The 24,570-nt window shown below is 45.3% G+C and overlaps 3 protein-coding genes across 6 annotated transcripts in view; all 3 read left to right on the top strand.

Annotated features, from left to right (window-relative positions):
* Positions 1-3,801, top strand: part of DNMT3B (DNA methyltransferase 3 beta) — a 55,210-nt gene extending 51,409 nt beyond the window's left edge. The window contains exon 21 of the mRNA XM_035122933.3: positions 934-3,801. Within this exon, the coding sequence (XP_034978824.1) occupies positions 934-1,075 (142 nt within the window). The 3' untranslated portion in view covers positions 1,076-3,801. The remainder of the gene's footprint in view (positions 1-933) is intronic.
* Positions 3,802-6,641: 2,840 nt separating this feature from the next.
* On the top strand, positions 6,642-19,582 carry MAPRE1 (microtubule associated protein RP/EB family member 1). 4 transcript variants are annotated; one of them, XM_060277403.2, is made up of 7 exons: positions 6,642-7,039; positions 8,627-8,750; positions 12,414-12,559; positions 14,519-14,726; positions 15,823-15,941; positions 16,850-17,002; positions 17,948-19,582. In XM_060277403.2, exons 2-7 carry the CDS (start codon positions 8,630-8,632, stop codon positions 18,002-18,004), a joined length of 804 nt encoding a protein of 267 aa, XP_060133386.1. In that variant the 5' UTR covers positions 6,642-7,039; positions 8,627-8,629; the 3' UTR covers positions 18,005-19,582. The 4 variants fall into 4 exon arrangements, with proteins under 4 accessions (XP_060133386.1, XP_088530931.1, XP_088530930.1 ...); XM_088674805.1 differs by having other exon boundaries at positions 6,642-6,886; XM_088674804.1 differs by having other exon boundaries at positions 6,642-6,805.
* A 4,738-nt stretch (positions 19,583-24,320) lies between these two features.
* The window catches only part of EFCAB8 (EF-hand calcium binding domain 8), a 58,422-nt gene continuing 58,172 nt past the window's right edge, over positions 24,321-24,570 (top strand). The window contains exon 1 of the mRNA XM_035122016.3: positions 24,321-24,494. Coding sequence (XP_034977907.3) covers positions 24,397-24,494 — 98 coding nt within the window. The 5' untranslated portion in view covers positions 24,321-24,396. The remainder of the gene's footprint in view (positions 24,495-24,570) is intronic.

Here is a 24,570-nt window from a genome sequence, read left to right on the forward strand (position 1 = left end):
AGTGCAAGTAGATAAATAGGGACCGCTCTGGCAGGAAGGTAAATGGCGTTTCCGTGTGCTGCTCTGGTTCGCCAGAAGCAGCTTTGTCATGCTGGCCACATGACCTGGAAGCTGTCTGCGGACAAACGCCGGCTCTCTCAGCCTATAGAGTGAGATGAGTGCCGCAACCCCAGAGTCGGACACGACTGGACCTGATGGTCAGGGGCACCTTTACCTTTACCTTTACCACCACAGCAGCACATGCGGCACACTCCTTGGAGGCAGGATCTGTCCTGTGGCACCTGGAAAGTGACCTCTCGGTGAATATTAGGAGGATCTGCCAGTTTCCTCCCACCGTTCTTCCCAGTGTGGAACCTTTTCCCCATCTTGTTCCAGACATACATCTTCGCTCACCCCTTCTTCCCTCGAGGGGCAGGTGGATGCCATTTTGCGGTTTCCCTCAGGTGCCAAAGTGTCTTGGGCCAGTCCTGCCATCTGGGCACCACCTTCATCGATGTTTCTGCAGTAGGCAGAGACGTCTTGTTTCCCTGGCATACGATAGTCTGTTGCTAGGTTTCATGTTGCTTATGTAATTTGATTATAGGTTTAGTGCAGAGGCCCCAAACTAAGGCCCGGGGGCCGGATGCGGCCCAATCGCCTTCTAAATCCGGCCCGCAGACAGTCCGGGAATCAGCATGTTTTTTTTACATGAGTAGAATGTGTCCTTTTATTTAAAATGCATCTCTGGGTTATTTGTGGGGCATAGGAATTTGTTCATATTTATTTTCAAAATATAGTCCGGCCCCCCACAAGGTCTGAAGGACAGTGGACCGGCCCTCGGTTGCAAAAGTTTGCTGACCCCTGGTTTAGTGGCTGTACATTGCTTTAGGATTTCCCCTTTTTTAAGGCAAATCAGAGAAACTAAGCTAACCACACTCTTTGCTGCTAACACAGGATCTTTGGCTTCCCCCACCATTACACCGACTTGTCCAACATGGGGCGTGGAACTCGCCAGAAGCTTCTTGGAAGGGCATGGAGTGTCCCGGTCATCCGCCACCTGTTTGCTCCACTCAAGGATTATTTTGCCTGCGACTAGGGAGCAGGTGGGGTGCCCAGGTCTCCTTCGAGCAAGCAGCCTTGGGAGAGGAGGGCAGCAAAGAGCTTGGAACGACGCCCTCCTGCAAGTGCGACCCACAGCACAGCATCTCCCCTTCACCACCCTCTGCAAGCACCACCATGGAGACTGGAAGGAAAAGACGGATGGAAATGTTCCTTTCCATCAATGCTGACATTTCTAAAAGGTCAAAAGACCTCTGTTTACTCACCGTGCAAAAATGCCGTTGTGTCTGTGGAGGGACACGACTGCAGCATTAGCCAACCATTCCCCCTAAGATCAATGTCAGTCGCTGCCTGACTGAAAGGCAGTTTTCTGACGGGCTGTACGAAAACCCCACAAACTTGAAAAAATAATTTTAAAAAGGATGAGCGACAGAATCTCTCCAGGGACAATCATGAAGAAACCAAAATTTGCAGCAACAATCCTGCCGCGCTGCATTTTGTACACTGGAACAATCAGGATATGATGAGGAGACTCCTCTCCTTTTTATCGTTCTTTTTAAACATCATACACACACACACACACACACACACACACACACACACACACACACATATATATATATACACACACACACACACAAAACTTTTTTAAAAAATCAAGACACTTGGCTGCTGCTTTTTTCAGCGTTATGTGTGAATGGTGGAAATTCCTCAAGAGGAATTTAGCTGAAACACAAGTGTGGGATAATCATAGTAGCTAGAGGAAAAGAAAACCAACCAGCCAACTTTGCCAAATGCATCCAGGTATACTTTTAAACTACTAATCTATCTTTAAAAAAACATCAGGTCTGAAACTTATCGATGCTGCTATTTTCCTCGTGAATGTTCGCTTTGTTACCCCACCCCTCAGTTGGCATTACCTTGTTACGGAAAGGAAATGACATCCCTCTGCTGGGGCAACTTGTTTTTGTAGGTCCTTTCACGGCTCTGCCATGTGCTAAGAAGTAGCGTTTGATACAGTGCATATGAGGCAGCTCAATGGGTTCTTTCCCATGGAGGATGCAACTGGAGAGATCCTTTCACATTCCTCCTGGTTCTGTGCCACCTGCCAAAGAACTCTTTTGGATCAGACAGATCCACACTTACTGCTGTGGGGATGTGGTGTTCTAGCCCACAACCTCTCGAGCAGCTTCTCCCAATCGGGTGGCTTCCAGGTTGGGGAAGACTGCTACGGAGGTTGCCATATCACTTGACTTGATGTCAAGTGGAATGGGTAGCAGTCTGGCCAAGAAATAAGAATCATTCCTATCCCACTGATAGGAATGAGAGCAAGTAGAAGGGCATGACTGGGGGGCACACACGCCTCTCTTTCATTCCATTGGCTTGTGAGCAGGAGACCTTCCTGGTGGTCATGTCGCAGATTGTTCAGGATTGTTTCCCCACGTGCCATCAGTATTTCAAGGTACAGATCCAAGCTCCCTCACTAAACGACAGCCAAAAATATGTTGCTCAGGAAACATACTAAGTATGCCAGAGATGGACTCCTCTGGTCCCCAACGTAGCTGCAGCAATGTCTGCTTTGCCCAGATTTATCTCCAGCAGGCATTGTATCAGATTGGGCTATTGGCTGTGGAAGTTCTCTCTCACCGCCTGGGTCCTTCAGGAACAGCTCAGGGAAGCAGATTCGGACCAGAGAAGGAAGCTTTCCTCCTCCTCCTCCTCAACCTTTTGCTTGACCCAGGTATCATCTCTCTCATCTGTGCCACCGCTGAAGGAACTGCCAATGTTGGAGTCGTGAATTGTTCCTACATTTTGAGAACTGCTGTCTTGGCGATAAGCTGGAGTGTGTACTTTCTCCTTGCAAATGAATGCCAGTAATCTTGAGCAGAGATGCCTCGGAGGACACATTACAGGTGCGGGTACCAGGTTTGGCTTATTTGGAATACCTGGTCTTGAAACCACGGCCCTCCCATGTGCTGGAATTCTGCTGATTTTCCTGCCATATGAATGGATCTTAAGAAAACAGGGAGCCACACGGGCTCCTCTGAGCCCAAGCTTTGTCCATGGAAATCAAACTGCTGGAATGGAAATGGAAATGTATGTAACTCAAGAAAGGGAGTTAACCATATGTGCCTTCTTGTCCTTTATTTTCTTTTATTATTTTGTTTTGCAGACCACAATAGCGTATCTGTCATTTCAACAAGTTTAGGCTTCTTTGCTAAAAACAGTAAGACTTGAAAGACCCTTCATCAGAGGAGGACAAGTTGTAGGAAGCAAGGTAGAAAAAGGAGGAGACGGTCTACTTGTGAAACTTGCACAAAACGTAGCAATAACTATAATGTCTGTTCCTGGGCAAAATCCACTATTTTACTGCATGTTTGCCTCTTTTTAAAGCTGCATTTCAGGCATGTTGTTGTGACAAAGTTTTATAAGGTTTCCTTGTCTCTAGTTGGTGCTATATTTTTAGAATTTTTTTATGCCAAAACTGTTTTTTTATAGTATCGTTTTTATAAAAACATATGACTGTTTTGCTCTTTTTGTTTGTTTCTATTGTTTTGATTTTTATGAGCTTCATGATGCAGAAGCTCAGTACCAAAGTGAACATCTGAGCCTTTGCAAAGGGGAAATTGGGTGCTGTTGTGTTTTTCTGTGTTTGTGTGTTTTGGTTTTGGTTTTTTTACTGGAAATGAAAATAATTGGTTTCTAAAGCGTTTACCTCAAAAAATTTCCATTGTTTAATTAAAGTCAGTGTTCTATAACTGAGCACCCACTTGTTCGTTCTCTCTTTATTTAATGGTGTGTCTTAATTGGGAGTGGTTTACTTCTCTCCCTGGAGGAGTGGGTGGCTGGGGGATATTGGGAATGCACACAAGTTTGCATCTTTGTTGGCAATAGGATTAAAGTCGGTCCAGCCACAAGAGTTTGGCATTCCAAGAGAATGTTGAAAAGAAGGGAAACAAACTGCAGATCCAGTCTCGGTTATTTCATGCTAAGGATAGCTTTATATGGACCTTTGTTGGCAAGGTGATGTCTCTGCTTTTTAAGATGCTGTCAAGGTTTGTCATTGCTTTTCTCCCAAGAAGCAGACGTCTTTTAATTCCGTGACTGCTGTCACCATCTTCATGGATCACTACCTTGTCATGGTGAAGGGGCTTGAATAACTCAGAGAAGCTATGAGCTATGCCGTGCAGGGCCACCCAAGATGGACAGGTCATAGTGGAGAGTTTTGACTAAATGTGATCCACCTGGAGAAGGAACTGGCAAGCCACTCCAGTATCCCTGCAAAGAAAACTCCATGGACAAAGACAACAGGCATATAAAATCAAATGGCTTAGTTTTCCCTATTCAGTTGCAATCTCCACAACACTCCTAAAAAGCAGTTTGCAGCACTTTAAAAGACTTAAACACACATTTGTTCTGGCATACGATTTCCTTATTCATTCTCCTGTAACATATAAGTGCTTGATATATAACTCAGCAGAAAAGGGTTTGAACAAACACACTGGATGTGTGGATGGGAAGTCAGTGCATGAAACGATGTAACTATTTAACAAAACTTATACAAAATTCACTTCTTAGCTGTCAGGTAAGGAGAAGCACTAAAGTTTCCTTAAGTCTGTATGCATGTGGCATCAAACCATGGTAGTGTGTGCCATCCTTAGCCAATCTGGTGACATGGTTTTGCTCCATAACAAGATCAACATTAGTTAGCACAGTAAACACAATGCAGGGTTCAAAAAACAACAACAACAACAACTCCGAAACAATCCGCTTCATCCTGTAATTATTTATTGAAGGCAGCTCACGAATCCAACTCTTCAGGATTGGCATAGCCTGTTAAGAAAAGACCCAGTTGCAATAAAAACTGAATTTAAACTTACAATAAGACTAAAATGTAGCCCTTAAACATACTATGTACAGATCACTGCACAGGAACGAAATAGAGAGAACCAAGAAGAAAAGATAGATGGAGTGAGCATGACCTTGAGAGAAAGAGATTAACAGGACCAGTTTAAGCCAGCTGTTCAGCATCTCTAAAGAAACAACCCAAACATCAGGAACCTTCTGCTTGTTTACAGGAAGAATGGAAATTTGCTTTTCAGCTAGAAACTTCCAGCTTGTAGCTTGTGTCACACAGAGAAAGTACCAGAACCTCCTTGACTCAAATAGAATAGAAAAGATCTCTACATCTTAAACTTTCTGCACTTGCAAACCATGACATCTGGTAACCTCCAGATGTTGGGACTACAACTCCCATCAGACCCAGCAAACAGCATGTGGCAAAGCCTGGCTTGTGACTATATTGATTGAAGGTGCCACAAATCTCTCTTGTTCCTTCTGTAAGGCAACTCAGTATTGCACCTTCTGTGGGTGGGAGTTGTGGGGGGGGGGAGAGGGAAAGGCTCATTCCAATTTTTATTTTATTTTTAAATAAAAAAACCCCACAGTATTATTCCACTGCTGCAGTAGCAGACCCTCCAAGTGTCCCTATTTCCCAGGGATAGTCCCGGATTTACAGTTTCTGAATTGATCCCATAATGTCCCGCTTTTCCTTAGGAATCCCCTATTTCCATTGGAGAAATGTTGGAGGGAATTGAGTTATCTGACCCCTGAGCCAAGTAGCCATGCAACCTTTAGGAGACCAACAGCTATCCTGCCTTCCATCTGATTTTTAATGTTTAATGGGTGGCATATAAATAATATTTTTTTATTATGATGATGACTGAATAGGACGCCCTTATTTCCATTGGAAAAAATGGTGGCAGCGGATGCTCAAAAGGCCCGAAGCGGGGTGGTGGTATGTATGGTTTCCATAGAGATGAATGGCGTTATCTGACTACACTTCCCAGCATCCCTCGGGAACTACTTCCGGCCGCCGGCGCGTCATCCCACTGGCTTTACCCAGATGGACTATATTACCCAGCATGCGCGGCCGGAAAGGCGGACTCGCGTAACCGAGAAACGAGTGCGCCCTCAGAGGCACGCGGGGAAATGTAGTTCCTGCTGCGTGAAAAGGACCCGGTTAATAGTCTACGGCTGAGGAAGCCGCGGGCGCTTTGTCATGCGGAGCTCTCGGTGCCTCTCCACACGCGCAGGCAGGGAGCGTTCACACGCGCAGGCCTGACGGCTCCATGACACTCGTTACAAAAACCAGCCGTAATAAAGTCTGAACAGAACTGGGTACAAAGGGGGCGTGGCCCTCTGAGGGAAAAAGCAAATCTTAGATTTATATAATCTTAGAGTCGGAAGGGAGCCAGACGGTCATCTAGTCCAATCCCCTGTAACGCAGGAATTTTTAGCCGAACGTGGGTTTCGAACCCAAGACCCTGAAGCTCGCTGCTTTGTTAAAGGAGGCGGGGCTGGCTTTCCAGAAGGGGCGGAGCCGTTCATGCGCTTTTCCTCACAGCCCTCCCGCCGCTGCGCCAAGTGGTCAGCCGCTCTGTCATTCAAGCGGTCTCTCAGCAACGGAGGGCGGGCGTGGAAACCGACCGGAGCGTAACAGCCCCCGCCTCTTCCCCTCGGGAAGCCCCTCCTCCCGGCCGTGCGCGGCTCTCCTTCCTCCCCGAAGTGACGTCAGCCCGCCGGCGTGCCCGCGTGACGCTATATCCCGGACGAGGCGGGCGGGGCCGGTTTGAACGGCGAGCGACTGAGGTAACGGGCTCTGAGGGCAGGGCGCGGCGGCGGCGGAGACCCGTCCGTCCGTCCGTTGGTGGCGGCTGAGGAGAAAGGGAGGGCGGCGGCCGCCTCGGCTGGGCCTGGCGAGGAGGCAAGGAGAGTCGAATCTGAGCCGGGCCGGGCCCCGCCCTCCTCGCTCCGGCCGCGAGCGAAAGGCCGCGTCTCGCGCGGGGTGGGTGGGGGTGGGAATAGAACATTCCGCGTGCTATTTGCATATGCTGATGAGTGCGGTTTTTATGCAAATAGAGCAGCGCTTCTTTTCAGCCTCGCCTCTGGGTCTCTCTGGGCGTGGAAGAGGCGCCCTCCTCCGCCTACCTACCTGCCGGTGGGTGGCTGGAGGGGGGGAGCAGCTGCAGAGGGAGCCCCGGAGGGGGACCCGCCCCGGGGACGGGGGCAGGCGGGAGGCTGACTTGGGGGCGGCGTCGCTCCGCCGGCGTGTTGCCATGAGGATGGGTGGGCAGGTGTAGGTCCTGCTGCGTCTAGAGGACCTTTGAGTTCTCCGGTCTTGAGAGGATAGGTCAGTTGCGGAAATGTCGGGGGACCCCCCTGGGCCCGGTGGGCAAGGAACGGGGGGCACTTGCCCAGCAAAGCCCCCCCCCTCCGTAGCCCTCCTTGCAAGGGTCGTACCCCGCCCCGCTCGCCCTCTCGCTCAGCCTTGGCCTAGTTTGCTTCTCCAAGCTTCTCTCTCTGCTCCTGAGAAGAGCACATAGCTACTGTTCACTGCGGATTTTTGGCAACCGTTCAAGGCTTGTTCCCTCCCACTCATGGGGAACTCGAGTTTCACGGACAATTCACATGCCTGGGAGGGGGCTGGGGGTGTCGGGCCACTTCCCCTGTGAGAAGGGAAAGGGAACCATAGCACAGGCGCTCCTGCAAAGACTCCCAGGTGTGTTTCTGGAATGCCACATTTTTTACCTGGAAAGTGGAGCTCACTCAAGCCTGTGTGGAACACGATCCTTCGGTTGGGGGTGCTCTCCTGTTCATAAAATAGATACGCATCTGTGGTAAGATAGCAAGACGGATGCTTCCACTAATCCCTGCCATTGTAGTGAATGCAGCCTCAGTATATGGCCTGCTAAACCAAAGTGACTGGCTAGGCCCATAGAGTTCATTGCCAGTATTAGTAGGAAGTCTGCTTTGTTATGTGTTTCTGAACCAGACTGTTTTATTTTGACCACACAAGTTAAATTTCATTAGTGTAAAAACATCTTGCCATTTAATTTTGGGTGAAATGTGAACAAGCAGTTAATGCCCTCTCCTGAAACAGCTGCTTTCATATTGGGCATAAAAATGTACCAGTGGGCTGCATTTTGTCATCTCTTCTTCCTCCAATGCCTAGAATCTACCACTAAACTTTCCTGTTACAGTATGTGTATTTGCCTAAAATGGATCACCTCATCTTTCTTGAAGACCCAGTGCATCCATTCAACCTTTCCTAATCTCTTTCTGCCTCTTTCTCTACTTATTTATTCATCTGAGTTCTTCTTAAATCTCATCTCTACTCTTTTAGCTATTTTGTGGAAAGAGAATGAGTATTATTGGTAAAAGAATGTTTATGAGGCAGTTGTTAAATATAATGGGTTACAGTACTCTTCCCTGCAATGGATCATTGTGCCTATTGCAGTGTATTTCCTGGTACAATAAAGCAAGTTTACTTGCTGTGCCTGAGTGTGAGTACAGCATTTGCATCCAGCTATGTATAAATATAGTCTCATCACATTACTCAGACAGCAGATTTCTGATAACCAGACTGTCTCCAGTAAACGTTTTACTAAGGAGGTGGCCTATATCCAACAGATGTGACTGTGCTCTTGATGTCTGGAAAAGGCTTCCTTGGAGCATGAGATGTACAGGTGCTGGTTCACTAGCCTGTGTATAAACGAAATCCCTTCTTGGTTATTTCGCCTTGCAGAAAATGGCCGTTAATGTGTATTCCACTTCGGTGACAAGCGATAACTTGAGTCGACATGACATGCTCGCCTGGATCAACGAGTCCTTACAATTGAACTTGACAAAGATAGAGCAGCTTTGCTCCGGTAAGAAAAGTGCTGAAAGCAGAGGAACTTGCTGCTTGAAGTTTCCAAAGCATTACTATTTTCCTTTGAAAAATCAGTGGTGGGTGCTAGAAGGCTGTTTTGATGGGTTTCTGCTTTGCTTGCCTTGTCTTAACTGCTTCTCATATTGAGTTCAGAATAAATTTCCACAGCCAAGTGAGTACAAATGTTTTTGTGCCTTTCTGTGTAGGGTGTGGCATGCTTGTTTGAACCATCTGCTTTTAATATGTGTGCTCTTCTACAGGTACATTCAGCTTCTTATCCCTTGCTTGTGGCATGGAAGGGTTTTTGTGGTAGATGCTATAGAGCCCTCCAGGTGTTGCTGAACTACAACTTCCTTCAAGCCTAGTAAGCGTGGTCAGTGGCTGGGAATGATGGGAGATGTAGTTTCAGCAGCATCTGGAAGCCCAAAGGTTCCTCATACCTGCCATACAGCCAGTTGTGCCTTGACTTTCAGCATTGTCTGCACCTTAGTTTCCAAAGCATAAAGTCTTTACTGCAAAAGTGATGCATCATTTCCTGAACAGAAGCAGGAGCCCAAGTCACATTGGAAGAGGAAACTTTCTTTGCTGATGGGAATCTGCATCCCACAGCAGTGCTGAGGAAGATTCCAATAAGCAAACCAAGTTTCTTTTTTTGCAGACAAGATCCACGGGGCTTTAAGGCACACACCAGGCAGAGTAGAGACCCCGATATCCTGCTTAGCCTGATTTCTGTGCTTAGCCTGATTTGGTGCTGGGTCTACTCTTTAAGTATGTGCCTTAAAGACATGAGGTGTGTGCCTTGAACCTGCATAACTAAAGCAATAGCAAAACCATGGCCTTGCAGATTGTGCAGGCATAAAGCAGCTTTTACTGCAAAGTAAAGCCCTTTACTCTGCAATGCCCATAGCTGCCAAGTTATCCCTTTTTTAAAGGGATTTTCCCTTATGCTGAATAGGCTTCCTCGCGAGAAAAGGGAAAACTTGGCAGCTATGGCAATGCCAGCTGAGAGGAGGCAGGGGCTTATGCTTTGATATTCTGGGCAGGCAGGAAATGGCCATTTACTTTGCAGTAAAGTGCTGCTTCCTGCCTGCTGGGTCTGCAAGGTCAGCTGGGCAGTGCATTCTCTATATATTACAGGGTGAAATGTTTTGAAACCTTTATCATGTTCCGGAGTTCATACCTGTAAGAGACAAAATATTGATATATCATCCATCCCTAGTAGAGATGTATCCAGCGGAACAATCTGAATCTATCTGGGCTCCACACCTGAATTCCAATGTGGGCCACCTCTTTTTAAGGGAATTTCTGAGCTTTGCAGAAGATAAAACTAGGTTCTGTTTTTTCAAATCCTATATTAATCCCTGTGGAAGGTTAGCAATGCTTGCACAAGACTTATGCACTGTGGATAAACCTCAAAGGAGATGAATCCATAGTGATGGTAGCAGAGCTTCTGCGTTGCAAAGCTGTAATGCTGCTTGTTTTGTTTTTGTTTTTAATGTTAAACTGAGTTTGTGGACTTGTAATGTGCAGTACAAATAGGAAAAGCAAAGGGAGAGTGAAACAAACATTAGTGCAGACACTGTAATTGTTGAAGAAGATCTAGGAGGGCTTTCAAGTCAGACCTGAATTAGGAACTACACACTGCAGGCAGTGATGGTCATTGTGAAAAAATGATTGATGGAAAAGGAGGGTGTAAAGAATGGGATAAGTGAATACATGGCTGGGCAAATGTACTGATGAGAAGGTTAATACATAGTATTTATTGCCTGCAATGGGGAGCAGTGCTGCCCTCATCCATGGCTACATCCATGGTGCTGTTGGGGGGGGTACTGATGATGAGCTCAGAGAAGAAGAATTGGTGCTAAGATAAAAATTCTGCTTTGATGAAAATGGAAAAATAAAGTGGTGTGTTAATTTTGGAGTAGTCAGGCTTACACAGATGACAGAAACTTGATGGCTGCCACAGAACAGAAGTGGTTGAGGAAGCAATAGGATCAAGATGTAAGGAAATGGGAACTGAGGAATTCTCATTCTTGAAGGTTAGCAGTCATTGAGTAATCACAATAAAATCCTCATCAGGGTGATCGGAAGCACCTTTGTTATGCTTGAGGAGAACTAGACTTTGAGAGATGTTGTTCTTAATAGTTATTTGCAGTCTGGTTTAACTACAGTTCTCCTGTACTGTCTGAAGCAAACTGGTCAGTCACAGTAATTTCCTCATTGTACCACCTGTGGAGCTTTGTTAACACAACAAAACAACATGCAGCAAGTGAAGTCATTTTCCAGATGTCATGAGTAAGCATAACATAACAGTCATGCATAACAATTACCTCATGTTGTGACTCCATTGAATTTGTTTTCAACTCCTGAAGTATTTTGCTTTTGGGGAAGGCTGACATCCTTATGAGAATGCGGAAGGGCAGATATGCTTTGTCTATCATTTTATCTGTGCACAACTTGGAGAATTCTTTTTCATTCAAGCTGCTTATAAATTTCCTTGTGTAGGTAATATTCCATGTGGAATGTGCCCACTGTGTTTAGGTACAGGGAATGTTATAGTCCGGGATGCTAAAGTTCCATGCCACCTTCCTGCAGAAGATGTCTGCTTTTTCATTTGTGATACTTGTTCTCTTAGAATCTGTGACTGACTTTGATCATGGGTTTGACTTAAGTGTTAAGGTGTTGAGAGAAGTGGAAATGTTTGCACCTGCACATTCCACAGTCACAGGTTCTCAGCAATGAGGTAACTGTTCAGTAGCAATAGTGTAGGCTTATAGCACTGCCTTTACTTAGCAGGTGTTGAATAAAGGCTGTTGCTTGGACATGTCCCAGTTTGTGGGGAGCAGCTAAACGCCAATGATATTAGGGCAGGGGTCAGCAAACTTTTTCAGCAGGGGGCTGCTCCCACTGTCCCTCAGACCTTGTCGGGGCTGGACTATATTTTGGAAAAAAATATGAACGAATTCCTATGCCCCATAAATAACCCAGAGATGCATTTTAAATAAAAGCACACATTCTACTCATGTAAAAACACAAGGCAGGCCTCACAAATAACCCAGATATGCATTTTAAATAAAAGGACAAATTCTACTCATGTAAAAACACGCTGATTCCCTGACCCTCCGCAGGCTGGATTTAGAAGGTGATTGGGCCAGATCCAGCCCCCGGGCCTTAGTTCGCCTACCCATGTAATAGGGTATATCTATCCCTGAACGAAAGGTGGTTGTCTTACTGTGGCAGTAGCATGGGTTGAGGAAAGGGACCTCTTGCTAAAGCAAGCAAAGAGACAAAATTATTGTCACGGCTTGGAAGTGTTTGTCCATAATGTGATGCAGTGATGTTGACTAGTGACTTGTCAGTGGTCTGGTTTTGCTAACCATGAACTGTAAAGGCAGTAGAACTCGTGGTTTCCCCTGTCTTATTTGTTGAATTGGGTGGGAGATGGGGGAATGGATTTTCTTGCAAAACTTAAAACTTTGTTAACAAAAGGGACTGCTCTAAGGGTTTGCAATCCCAGAGACAGTGGATGTCTGGTCATACTGCACCCCCCACAGGCTTGTTGAAATGTGGTTGCAGGAGGGTGATTACTTCTTGCCTTTGTTGCATTCCACTTGCTCAAGTTCAATTTTTCACTAGTGTGCCTGTTTATTTATCTTTTCAGGCGCTGCTTATTGTCAGTTTATGGATATGCTGTTCCCTGGTTCGGTAACACTGAAGAAAGTAAAATTCCAGGCAAAGTTGGAACACGAATACATCCAAAACTACAAGGTCCTACAAGCAGGTTTTAAACGAATGGGTGTTGACAAAGTAAGCTCTTTTGTCTTGGAATGCACTTGCTTTGAATCACCTTTATGGAAAAATACAGTTTTCAGGATGCTGGCTTAAAATATTCCTTTTCTTTTACAGTCTTGGTGTTGCTTTTGTCCTAAATTGCTGATCTTTTCTACTTATTCTTGGCAGCTGCCACTCATCAGGCAGTATTCACTTGCTCAGTTTCTCTCATTAAAAGTTGATAAATCAGGGGTTCTGTCACTAACAGTATTGGTCGGCCTAAACTGGGTGCATTTATTCAAATAATGTTGAATACCATCTGCATTCAACTAACCATATCTTGTTCTTAGTTGCAGTTCCTGTCTTTTAAAGCTATTTCCCTGATTTGTACAGAAAAGATCTATAAATACAATAGTCACTGTTGAATTAAAACTAAAAGAATACTGAATTAATGGAAAATTCCAAGAAGAAGCAGGATTACATTTCCCTGGACTACTATGCATGGACTAATAATTCATAGTCTTCTATAGAAGGGCAGAACATCCAAACTACCTTTTTGCAACTTGTCAGACAAGTGCAAAAACACTTGTCAGCCTACAAAAGCAAAACTGCCTCCCCTTGTCTTGAAGGTATCCTTGTCATAGTGTAGATTTAAGCGAAAGATCCCTGTGTTTAGGGTGGTAGAGGGAAAGGAGGCTCTTTGGCTTCTGCCTGTTTTTTGGTTGTAAAATATGCTTCCCTTCACCAACCCAGCACACACATGGCTTCCAAAACTGTGTGTAAGAACAGATAATAATAATATTAATAATTAATAATTAATAATTTATTATTATGCATTTTGATCCCCCACAGGAGGAAATTGGTGGGAGAAAAGAGCAGAGAAATGTCTGGTGGGGAAAGCACCTTCCTCTAAGCTGCTTTTCCTTAGGAAAAGAAATCAGCTGTTGAGCTTTTGTTAGGGCATGTGTGATGTGCCAAGTAGGCCCTTTTTGTACTGATGAAAATAGCAATGGAAGATTGCTGGCTTCCTCATGAGGGCTGGGGATAGTTTGCACCATCTCAGCCCACCCTGACTCAGCCCACTACCAAAGGCTAAATGGGTCCATTTTCTAAAGGTTTCTGGCACTTTTCCTTTTGTGTCAGTTATGCAGGACATGGGAGGCTGTGCGCCAACCAACTCTGAAATTATTTGTGGCCTCAGGAGAAAATTCCAAATCCCCTTTCCTACCTCACTCTGTAAAAATCTGTTTTAACATTGTACTGTGTTTTTCCATACATACACATAAACTCTACCAGTATACATGCAGAAAAGTAGCTATGGGGAACCTCTGGTCCACAGGCCTAATTAGATCCACCAGGCCATTTGGGGCCAGCCCTGCTCACCTGTCCGCTATGTGATGTCGTATGGTGATTGAATTTGGTGCTTTACCCTATTGTGCTGCTTTCAGCTGCAGTTGGATTCGCTTGGGGCTAGACAGGGAAGAGGTGCAGACCTCTGTGGTGGGGAAAGAATAAGAGGTGGGGGAGAGTGCACAGAGATTGTGGCCGACAGTGGTGGAGAGCAACGTAGATTGAGTTTAATCATAATTTAAAATTGCATTATTTTAAATTATCAGTTTAAAATTACCAATTGCACCTGACTTTAAAGCAGAAAAATGTCAGAATAACATATTCAAACTTGCAGTGTCTATTGAAGACTGCAGGTGAGAGGCTAACAGGGCCAGAAGAACATCAGACACAATTGTTGCATCACAATTTTTAAACTGAGTGGGAGAGAATATTATAAAAACTGGCTTTCCTTGTTGTAACATTATTTTGATATCATTCCTGTGCTTGCTTCCTCATTGGCCCTCTGCATGCACTCCAGAGTTTGTTGGAATACGACCTCTGTGCAGAAAACCTTGGGCCTACCTATTCTCCTCTGGCTCAAGTGGAGCCGGCGAGTTCTGTCCACTCATCTCAGAAACATGTTTGTGTGTTTCTCTCTTCCCTCAGATAATTCCTGTGGACAAATTAGTGAAAGGAAAATTCCAGGATAATTTTGAATTTGTTCAGTGGTTCAAAAAATTCTTCGATGCAAACTACGATGGGAAAGACTATGACCCTGTGGCAGCTCGGCAAGGCCAGGAGACGGCACCAGCCCCTGCTCTTGTCGTACCCCTGCTCAACAAACCCAAAAAGAATCTTAGCTCTACTGGCACAGGTAAGCCAAGCTGTGACAAATCTGTCTGACCAGGCTAGCTTTGTGGTTCAGGGCTCTCATAATCAGATGCCTTCACATTGTGTGTTGGGCAAGGGACTTGCGGGATCCAGATTCTCTGGCTGCTTTTGCCCAGAGGCTGCTAGCAAGGAGCCTGAGGACTGGGAGGCAGCCTGGAGAGGAAGTCTCTGTTGGAGGCAGAGACTCGCTGTTGTGTGCTCTGTTTCCTCATGCCTCTCGTGCCAGTATGAATACATACGGTGGCATGAACATCCATGTGCCATCCAGCTTCACATCTGGAGTTACGCTTAGCACAGAGAAGTGGTGCAGGGTTGTGCTTGTGTGAAGATGTATTTACACTCTGGCACCTGCACAGCCCTTTTAATGTATGCCTGTGAGTTATTGTTGAAATCCAGGCTACTGTTGAAATTTGTCGTTCCTATATTTCACAATGGTGTGCTAGTCTCCAGACAGGAAACAAACACCCTCCGTTTGACACTGCCCTTTAATCCTGCTCCTCCCCAGCAGGGGAAGGGGATTGCCTTGTGTCTTACCTGTGACCAAGTGCTCCTAATGTGGTGCTATACTGTGTAAATGGAAAGCCTGGACTTTGAAGTCATCTTATTTTACTTGTTATTTTGTATTATATTTACTGTTTTTAATTAGGTTTTTGTAATTTTGGATTATGCGGAATGCTTTATCGGAGTGGATGTAGCAACCGAGTAATTTCGTTGTTCCCGCAAGGGGACAATGACAATAAAGATATCTTATCTTATCTTAATTCAGGTCTGCGTTTAACAGCTAGAAATGCTTTCCTTTTGTAGATGGCAGTGATGGCAATTTTGTGGGAACTCAAGAACTGAAGGCTGCAAGAGCAGACCACCCTGCTTCCTTACAGAAAGCGGTTGTAAAGCCTGTGATCGGTACTAAGCACTTCACAGGGAGATGGCATTCTTTGAGGCTGTAGGGTTAGGGTGCTTTCCTGCACACGGGATGGTACACTTTGGTGCTGTTTCACTTTAGTTGGCTAATATGTAGAGCACAGGTGTGTGGAATGGGCATTTTGAAACGGCAGCTAATATACCCTTCTGTGTTGCAGCCCCAGCGAGGCCCATGGTTGCACAGAGAACAACAGTGGCTAATAAAACTGCACCTGCAATGGTTAAAAAGGCTCCTGGAGGAATTGGGGAAGAAGAGTCTGCTGAATTGATTCAACAGGTGGGCTTCCAGCAAGTAGGCTGCACTGATCAGCAGAGGCTAACGGCATGGGTGGTCTTGATTCTCAAATACACTGCAATGTAGTATCACAAAGTAACATGATCGTGGGAGAGATCCCTTGGAGTTTTCTGTGCTGATGATGTCTTTGTAACGGAGATGTGAACAGTATTGTTAGACATAGGGCTAGATTCAGCTAAGTGGTTGTGCTCGTAGAAGCCAGCACAAAAACTGCTAGTGCAACAGGACTCCCCTCCCCTTTGCCTCCACCCCCATGCGCTCCCCAAATCTTCTTTGGAGAATCAGGAAACCCCCCGGAACAGCTCACATGGGGGAGAAGTGAGATTGTTCTACCTGACAAGCAAAAATGCCTTAGCGTGACATTGAATTCCACTTATAATCTACATTCACGAGCTATAGACTCCAAAGGTGTAGAGGAAGAGAGTTGTTGACAGTGGTTATGTTGCCCAAATTGGTCTTGGTAAGGAGAGCCACATGATTTGGTGACTGCCCTGGCCACCTTGCAGATGTTGCTTTGGGACTGGATGTTGGTGAAGTTGTTTCCATGCCATTCTTACCACAAGAGTTGTGCTGAAAACTGCTGCTTAAACTGCCCACCCATTACATTGCACACCATTAGTTCATCTAGCTTAAGAGGAGTACAATGTTGCTTAAAACCTCAAAACATACAAAGTTGTCTCTTACAGTTATTCACCCACAAAGATTGCTTGCATTTCATTGGTAGAGCAACATTGCAATGCAATCCTATGCACATCTACTTGGTAGCAAGCCCTATTGAGTTTAATGAGACTTAAGATTGCAGCCTTAAATGTGTAAGCCTCCCTTTTGGGCACAATTCTTGGGCACAAGAATTTTCTCTGTAAGAAGCACTGTGAATTGTTCTTCGGCAGATCAATGTATTAAAGATGACTGTGGAAGATTTGGAGAAGGAAAGAGACTTCTACTTTGGAAAACTGAGGAACATTGAGCTGATCTGTCAGGAGAACGAAGGAGAGAGTGACCCTGTTCTTCAAAGGATTGTGGAGATTCTTTATGCCACGGATGTAAGTATCTGCTGAATGCTTCCCCAATTTCTGGCTTAGACATTCCAGATTATGCCTATGCTTGCTCCTACAGCAGCATTTGAGACACAGTTTAGTTAGGAAGATCCCTCCTGTGCAAACCCCACTGAGAGAAGTTCAGTTCCTCAGCCCACTCAGAAGTATTCTTGTACAGCTTTCACTGGTTTCAGTGGGAGTTATTTAGCTATTATTTTAAAATAATCATATACCACTTTTCATTTAAAAACCACAAAGTGGTGTACAGCACAGTACAAAAATTACAAGACCAACACCCAAACCGTGTAGATACTAAAACCAAAACAGACTGGTGTTAATGGTTAGCAAAGACTTGGGAATAAATGAGTTTTCAGCAGGTGCTAAAATACTATTCATATGAGCGCCCAGCATAATTCAGAAGAGATGGTTCCATGGAGAGGGCACCGCAACAGAAAAGGTGCCCTCCTCACCCCCTTTACAAAAAAGGCAAAGTGGCAAATGCAAAATGCACAGATTTTGCAGGGAAGCTTATGTAAGTCTCTTGTTGTGTAGTACCAAAAGCCAGCCACTCATTAAGGATTCACTGTGTTGTTGTTAGTTTGCAGTGCAATCGTATACCTGTTTGCCCAGGCTAGGCTCTTTTAGGGTTGGCACTGGGGGAAAACAGGACTCTTGTGCCATTAGCAACTGTATGGCAGGCAGAAATTCAGTATATGGAATATGCAATTTTGAGGAAAGACCTACCAGCACAGTACTCTCTCTAATTTTATGTTACACCATGGCAGCCATTTTGTGACTGGTGCCCACAGCACACTCAAAAAAATCTCAGTGTGCCCACTGGTTTAAAAAGGTTGGCAACCCCTGTTCTAAGGGAAGGTGGCATCCTGCATTTCCCTCCTGTTGCTTGCTGATTAATGCAATGGTCTCTGCCTCTCCTGTTTTCCCTTTCAGGAAGGTTTTGTCATACCAGATGAAGGAGCGCCACCAGAGGAGCAAGAGGAGTATTAGTGGTCCACCGACTGTACCAGCAGAGCAGCAATAGCAGAATTCAGAAATCAGCTTTCCCCAATCATGTGCTTAAAATGCTCCATTTTATTCTTTTCATAATTAAAAAGTACCTCTTGAAGTGCACTTTGCGTAAGTTTTAATACTTCCTCCCCTCCAGTGGGTTTAATTTGAGAGCTCTTTTCTCATTTTTTGTAGCAGAGCAGTATTAACATCTAGGTGGTGTAATTTGGAAGCAAGGGGTTGGATATTTGGAGTTTGCAGAGTTGCTTGGTTGCTGGTAAGGCACTGATTTGTGGAGAGTTTGCTGTACTGTTTTTTTCTTTTCTTTTTGTGGGCTGTGGGGAGTATGTAGTGGAGCAATTTCAGGATTGACTTTTTCGCAGGAAGGTTGAGCAAATATGAAATGTGTTCTGCAATTAAAGAGATGCCTTAAGGGGGCTTAAAATGTGCTTCCAGATGCCAAATTGAAGTAATGTGATGAGAGATTTTGTGTGTTCTATATTGGGGTTTGAGCATCTGGCTTTCTTGTTTTGGAAGGACTTGCTTGGCGCCTCAAGTCAGTAAGGGCTCTGTAAGGGGTAATTAAAACAGCCCACTATCTATTCAGAGCTGCCCTCCTGGTCACTGACTGTCGTAAGGGGGAAAGACTTTACTGTATGTAGCCTGTTGCAAGACTAGAATGCATAAGATTCGGATGTGCTTGAAGGCCTCTCAGTTTTGCTGTACTGTGGCCAATGGCATGTGGTGTCTTCCAAACCAAAAAGGCTATCCCTTTTGAAACTCTTCACCTAATTCACAGCCTGCATCTAGTCCCCTCCCTCACCGACCACCTGCTTTTGTGTCTCTGGTCCTTTGAATTTTGTGGGTCCTATTTCTCTCTGCACCCCCTTCCTCCTCCTCTTCCAAGCCTGCTGACTAAACTGTATTGATTTGGGTAGTTTTGTTTTGCAGTGCTGCACTGAGGCCAGTCTTGATCTCCAGACTGTCTCTGTCTGTTTGTTTGTTTGTGTGTGTCCTCCTTGAGTTAGCCTCCCAACGTTTAAGCCTTTGCCCGTGCTCCTGACGACTGGCAAAGAACATTGATTGGTGTGCATTAAATAGGAAATCCAATATTGCAGAAAAGGCGGTGCTCAGATGAGTTTTGATTACAGTATTTCATGTTTGACCCTGTCCCTCTTACGTGGAACAAATCCCGCCCGCCCACCCCCATGTCGATTGCTGCTCTTCGGGGAGGGCCCTTTTGAGATCTTGCCCACAGCTAAGACTGAGCCTCTGGGCTTGGTGTGCTCTTTCTTGTTCATTTGCTTCCAGTGGTTATGTGTTCTAAATGTGTGTAGAAAGCAAAGCATTTTATGGTAACTGTTGTGTAGTGCATGAATCCCTATGGAAATTCAGAGGAAGACCCAAATTCATCAAATGCCAAAAAAGCAAGCCATTATTTAAAACATCAGAGGTGCTATTTCTCTTGTGGCCTTCTAGATACTTTGTGCCCTAAACCATATTCCACCCAGACTCCTCTTGACAGGGTTTTTTTCTACTTTTAAACAGTTTTTAAATAAAGTTCTGTTGTTTCAAGAATGCAACTGTCTGCTGGAGTGTCATGTTCTTGTGGGTCTGGTTCTGTTCTGGGCCCCCAAAGATCCCAGTTTCCTTGCTTGGAAGTTGCCCAGCATCAGATTGCTACTAAGGGCACCACACTGCAACCCTGTGGACACAATTTGTACCAATTTTGTGAAAGAGCGTCTTGAGGATGAGCTTCAGCTTGTTCCTCCCGATATCCCTTGCTAGCAATAGGGTTGTTCAACAAAAGTTGCTGTAACGCTGTGTGCTTGCTCTGTGGCAGCTTGCTCCCCACCAAACACCGGGTTACCTTATTACTCATGTAGATAGTTCTGTCTGTGTTGCCAGTGTCTTTGACAAGCAGCCTTATGTAGAGGCAGTTGCTTGCTGTGATGTCTTATCACATGTTAAACTTTTTGAGTGCCTGCACAGATGGGCAATGGAGGATGCTTGTTCTGCGAGACAACTCTTCATTTATAACTGCCCAAGATACCTTCTCTGGTTCTGAAGACTACTATAAGAGTAACAACTCTTCGCAAATGATACGTAGCAATCCACTGAAGTTAGCTGGGGGTTTTAAATGACACACCAAATCTTTTTGCTGTTTGGCTTCCTGCACATATGAAGGAAAATGTATTGGCTGCAAGGTATTGATGCTCTGAGAGTAGGAGGCTCCACCTAGTTCCTACCTATCTCACAAGGACAACATTATTCTTTTGGCTGTGTTTGTGCCACAGGGTTGTCTTTGCTGAAGGGGGGGGGTAGAGGGAGAGAGGCAGGTGGATCAGTTTACCTGCTGAACTGTGACAATCTCAGCTGCTGTTCTAGAGCGGATGCCTTTATGGCATCGTATAGTTGATGTTTGCTGTGTCTTCACCAGAATAAGATACCTAATCTGGCATGTAGCAGCTTCACGTGTAGAACTCCCACTTTTTGGCCAGAGAAGTGCTGAGATTTTAATGAGTTGCATATAATATGTAAGAAGCCTTCATTGTGTCATCTGGACCAAAACTGCCACCTCCTCTCCTCCCAAAATGATAGTCAATCTGCTCTCCTGGTACAGTACCTGATGCAAAGTCCTCTCCTGCTGAAAGGATCCTTTCATTTGGGGGGGAAATAAAAATGCAAGCAAGCCTGCCTTAATCTTGGCCTTTTTTGAAGATATGTGGAAGGCAGACTAAATAGAACAACCAAAAACTAAGACATGGACCTGTCTGTACCCCACAGCGGACGTCTTGCAGGATCTCTTTTCTTAACTCTTGTTGTTCAGTCTTGTCAACCTTCTTACTTGCATTGACAATTCTTACTGTAACTGTTCCAAGACAAAAATAAAACTACAAGCATTTCAATTAAAATATTGTCTTCACAGAATCGTGATTTCTCTGGCTGGGTAAAGATTTGTTTGAAATTTGCAGTGTTCAAAGCAGTTGACAGATCGTCACCCATACAACCCTGAAGTAGGTTGTAAGTGTTTCCACTCCAGGAATGGAGAGAATTTGGCCATGAGATGTTCACAGTGGCAGAAAGCTAACAGCCAGGTCATGGCCCTTGCTAATGCCACAGACTTTACTAACGGCATTAGCCAGTTCCCTTTTCCCAGCTTTCAAATGGACACAGTACTATCAAACTAGAACACGCTTTCTTGAGAGTAAGCCTCCTAGACCACAGTGGAACATGCATAGCCTTTTACCCCCTTTTAGCTTGCTATTCTCCTCCCACTTGTTTTGGCTAACTAGGATTGACACACCTCCATTTAAGAGAGCTCCTAGTGAAATGAAGGCATTACATAAAAATGCAGTGCTTTTAGAATTGAAGCCCAGTGCTGGAGAAAAGCCCAAGCAATAGCCTCTGGGAATGTGACACGCCTCCCTTTTTTGGGCTGCACCCCACCCTCCTCTGTTGTGGCTGTGATAGTATTCAAGCTGAGGCAGGCTTCAGGGTGAACACACAGGGATGCCCTCACTTAGAGCGCAGGACGTCATGAAGTTTCCCCTGAGCATCTCAATCTGTCCTGCACATCCTGGGGGAAGAGAATGCACTTAAAGAATCCTACCTATTTCGAAAGGACAGGACTCTCCCTGCTCAGATGTACACTCAATAGTTGGGCTCCGTGGTCAACATCTGGACAAGCAATGTTCAAGTTTAGCTAATTCCAGTTGTGATTTCCTAAATAAACGCTCTGCAAAAGAAAAGGGGACCTGCAGTTTGGGAAGTATGGTAGGTTTTTGTTGTCCCCGTCTACGGGATGTCCACATTGCCCTGCCTAATGTGGCAAAGCTGTTTAAAGACTGGAAGGATTCATGGGGAGACAAAGTCAATGTGGTGCAGCACTTGAGTGTTTGACTAGAACCTGGGAGAACATGGGTGGTTGGTAGTCAACTAAGTTTTACTCAGGGTAGACCCAAAGAAATAAACGAACCCCACAAAGTTGGTCTCTACTGAGCAGAAATTGAGTATCGCTAGCAACTGGTATTTGACAGTGGAGGTTAGAGCAAAGACATTCTGCCTAGTAGCCTGTAGCGATTCTTTGAAGCCCCTTCTACCCCAGCGGGAACTTAAATAAAGCCAGGGGATGGCTTGGAGCTTAGCAATACAGTTACAGTAGGCTGCGACCACTTCCAGTCGTGCTATTACTTAGAAGGTTTAGGGAGACTCCTCCTGCCCTTATGTGGGTTGCACAGTTTAACTCACAAATTATAACCCAATTAACAACAAAATATCTAGTAGTGGTCGAATGGTCTGGCTCTGGATTCAGCTTCACTCATTCAAAGGCAAGTACAGTGGTGCCTCGCTTAACGAATGCCCTGCTTAACAAAATTTCCGCTTAACGAAATGATTTTTTGAGCGGAGGTTGCCTCACTAGACGAATTCGTTTTATGAAAAATTCGTCTAGCGAATCACGGTTTCCCATAAGAAATTGAAATTTAATTAATGCGTTCCTATGGGCAAAAAAAAGTTCAAAAAATTTCCAATGCATTCCTATGGGATTCGCTAGACGAATTTTTCGTTATAAGAAAAGACCCGTGGAACGAATTAAATTCGTCTAGCAAGGCACCACTGTAAGACCAACCAAGAAACACTTTCAGTATTTATTGTAACTAAAATTACTTATAAAGAGGGTGCACGTTTCTTACAAGGCATACAAATAAAAAAAAAACCTTAATTGATATTACTATCTGACTGACTATTAGGTCCAGTCGTGACCGACTCTGGGGTTGCGCGCTCATCTCGCATTATTGGCCAAGGGAGCCGGCGTATAGCTTCCAGGTCATGTGGCCAGCATGACAAAGCCGCTTCTGGCAAACCAGAGCAGCACATGGAAACGCCGTTTACCTTCCCGCTGTAGCGGTTCCTATTTATCTACTTGCATTTTGACGTGCTTTCGAACTGCTAGGTTGGCAGGAGCTGGGACCAAGCAATGGGAGCTCACCCCATCACAGGGATTCGAACCGCCAACCTTCTGATCAGCAAGCCCTAGGCTCAGTGGTTTTTAACCACAGCGCCACCTGGGTCCCAGCTATTACTATCTAACATACACATAAAAGTGCCGTCTTAAAATTAAATCACAAAGTCTCTCCCTCCGTCCCTGCACTCCCACAAGGGGCATGACAAACACTGGCAGACTTGGACATACAAAGGTCGCCAAGGGAGGGCCATTTGCACCTCTAGACGCAGAGTATATATCCTCATTAACTCTACTAGGTATTGCGATTTTAAGCCAATGAAAGGAATACTTTAATCAGTCAAGAGCCAATGATTAAAAGACCTAGCACTCCTAATTTGGCATAGCAAAACAAGGTAATACAGCTGTGAGAATGTTAATTCACAAAGACCCTGGGATAGGAGCCCCTCCCAATTTTCCCCATTTGTAGGGGATTTAGCTTTTAGCACCATACTCCCAGATAACATCTTCTTTCTTCCAGGCGGCAATACATCACATCCAAGCAATTAAGGAAAACCAAGAGGGGAACGTTTCTCTTTAAAGGGGAACCAACACACACTCCCTTCTCCACCTACCAGGATTCTACCCCCTGTTAAGCTACGCAGGGTCAAAACCCAAGGTTTAATCTTTCCCCAGATTTCCCCTCACACTACATGGCCGCTGATAGCTACTGGAATATTTTTTGCTGTTTTCAGGTTAAGCCCTGCCAAGGCATCTAACACACACACACACCAATGTCCCCAAAACCCACCACAACATGGAACCACAATCTCTACTAAAACATCTGAGCAATACTCTTACTGTGGTTCCTCTTCTTTCTGTGTCCCTTTTATAATGTGCAAATAACACTTACATTCTTGTGCCCCAGCACTGATTTCACCTGCTTTCCTTTGCTGTCTTGTTTTCCTGAGTGCTCTGGAAGATCATTTCCAACTGGGCTGCTGCATCTCTGCCCCTCTCCCCATGCACACCCACATGCCCCAAGTATCGCCTCCATTTCTGTTTACCAGCAGCCACTCCTCCCCTTTGAAGAAGAGACCTACACCACCTCAAAGCCTCCGTTGTAAGCATCATCTTTGGGGAACCATTCCAGCCGGCCTTTGCCTGTTACCTCCGCAAATATCCCACCTAACATTCTGTTCATTTACTAGTCCTTGATCTCACACTCCCACCCCATCCCAAACCAATATGTTAAGTGCATGCTTAGCAGAGAGAATTCTAGGCCCCGGCTGTATCTTCCTGAAGTTCAGTGAAATGAGGTAATCATTCTGAAGGGTGACATCACAGTTGAGTTTATTGGCACTCAAGCGGCTGAATACTTGCAAGTTGATTGCAGAGTCCTGCAGAGGTTGGATACTACGCAAGCGGACTGCTGAGCTCTTTGCTGAAGATGGAGGGCAATAGGGATGAAGATAGCCACACGGAGAGGCCCACAAGTTCGCTGCTGAGCACACCCCGGAAACTCAGCACCCACCCCTCCGTGAGCTGGTGAGTGTTGGAGCAGGGCCACCAGATCTTTCCCTTAATGTGTCTGTCTGCTCCCAACTTCCTACCTGTGCACCAA

This window comes from Zootoca vivipara, chromosome 7, assembly GCF_965207765.1.
Source record: "Zootoca vivipara chromosome 7, rZooViv2.hap1.1, whole genome shotgun sequence".
Taxonomy (NCBI): domain Eukaryota; kingdom Metazoa; phylum Chordata; class Lepidosauria; order Squamata; family Lacertidae; genus Zootoca; species Zootoca vivipara.

Coding starts and splice junctions, on each gene's coding strand:
- MAPRE1 (XM_060277403.2), top strand. CDS start 8,630: ATGGCCGTTAATGTGTATTCCACTTCGGTGACAAGCGATAACTTGAGT. Junction 14,727..15,822: donor TCTTAGCTCTACTGGCACAG/GTAAGCCAAGCT, acceptor TCTGTGTTGCAG/CCCCAGCGAGGCCCATGGTT. Junction 15,942..16,849: donor CTGCTGAATTGATTCAACAG/GTGGGCTTCCAG, acceptor GTTCTTCGGCAG/ATCAATGTATTAAAGATGAC.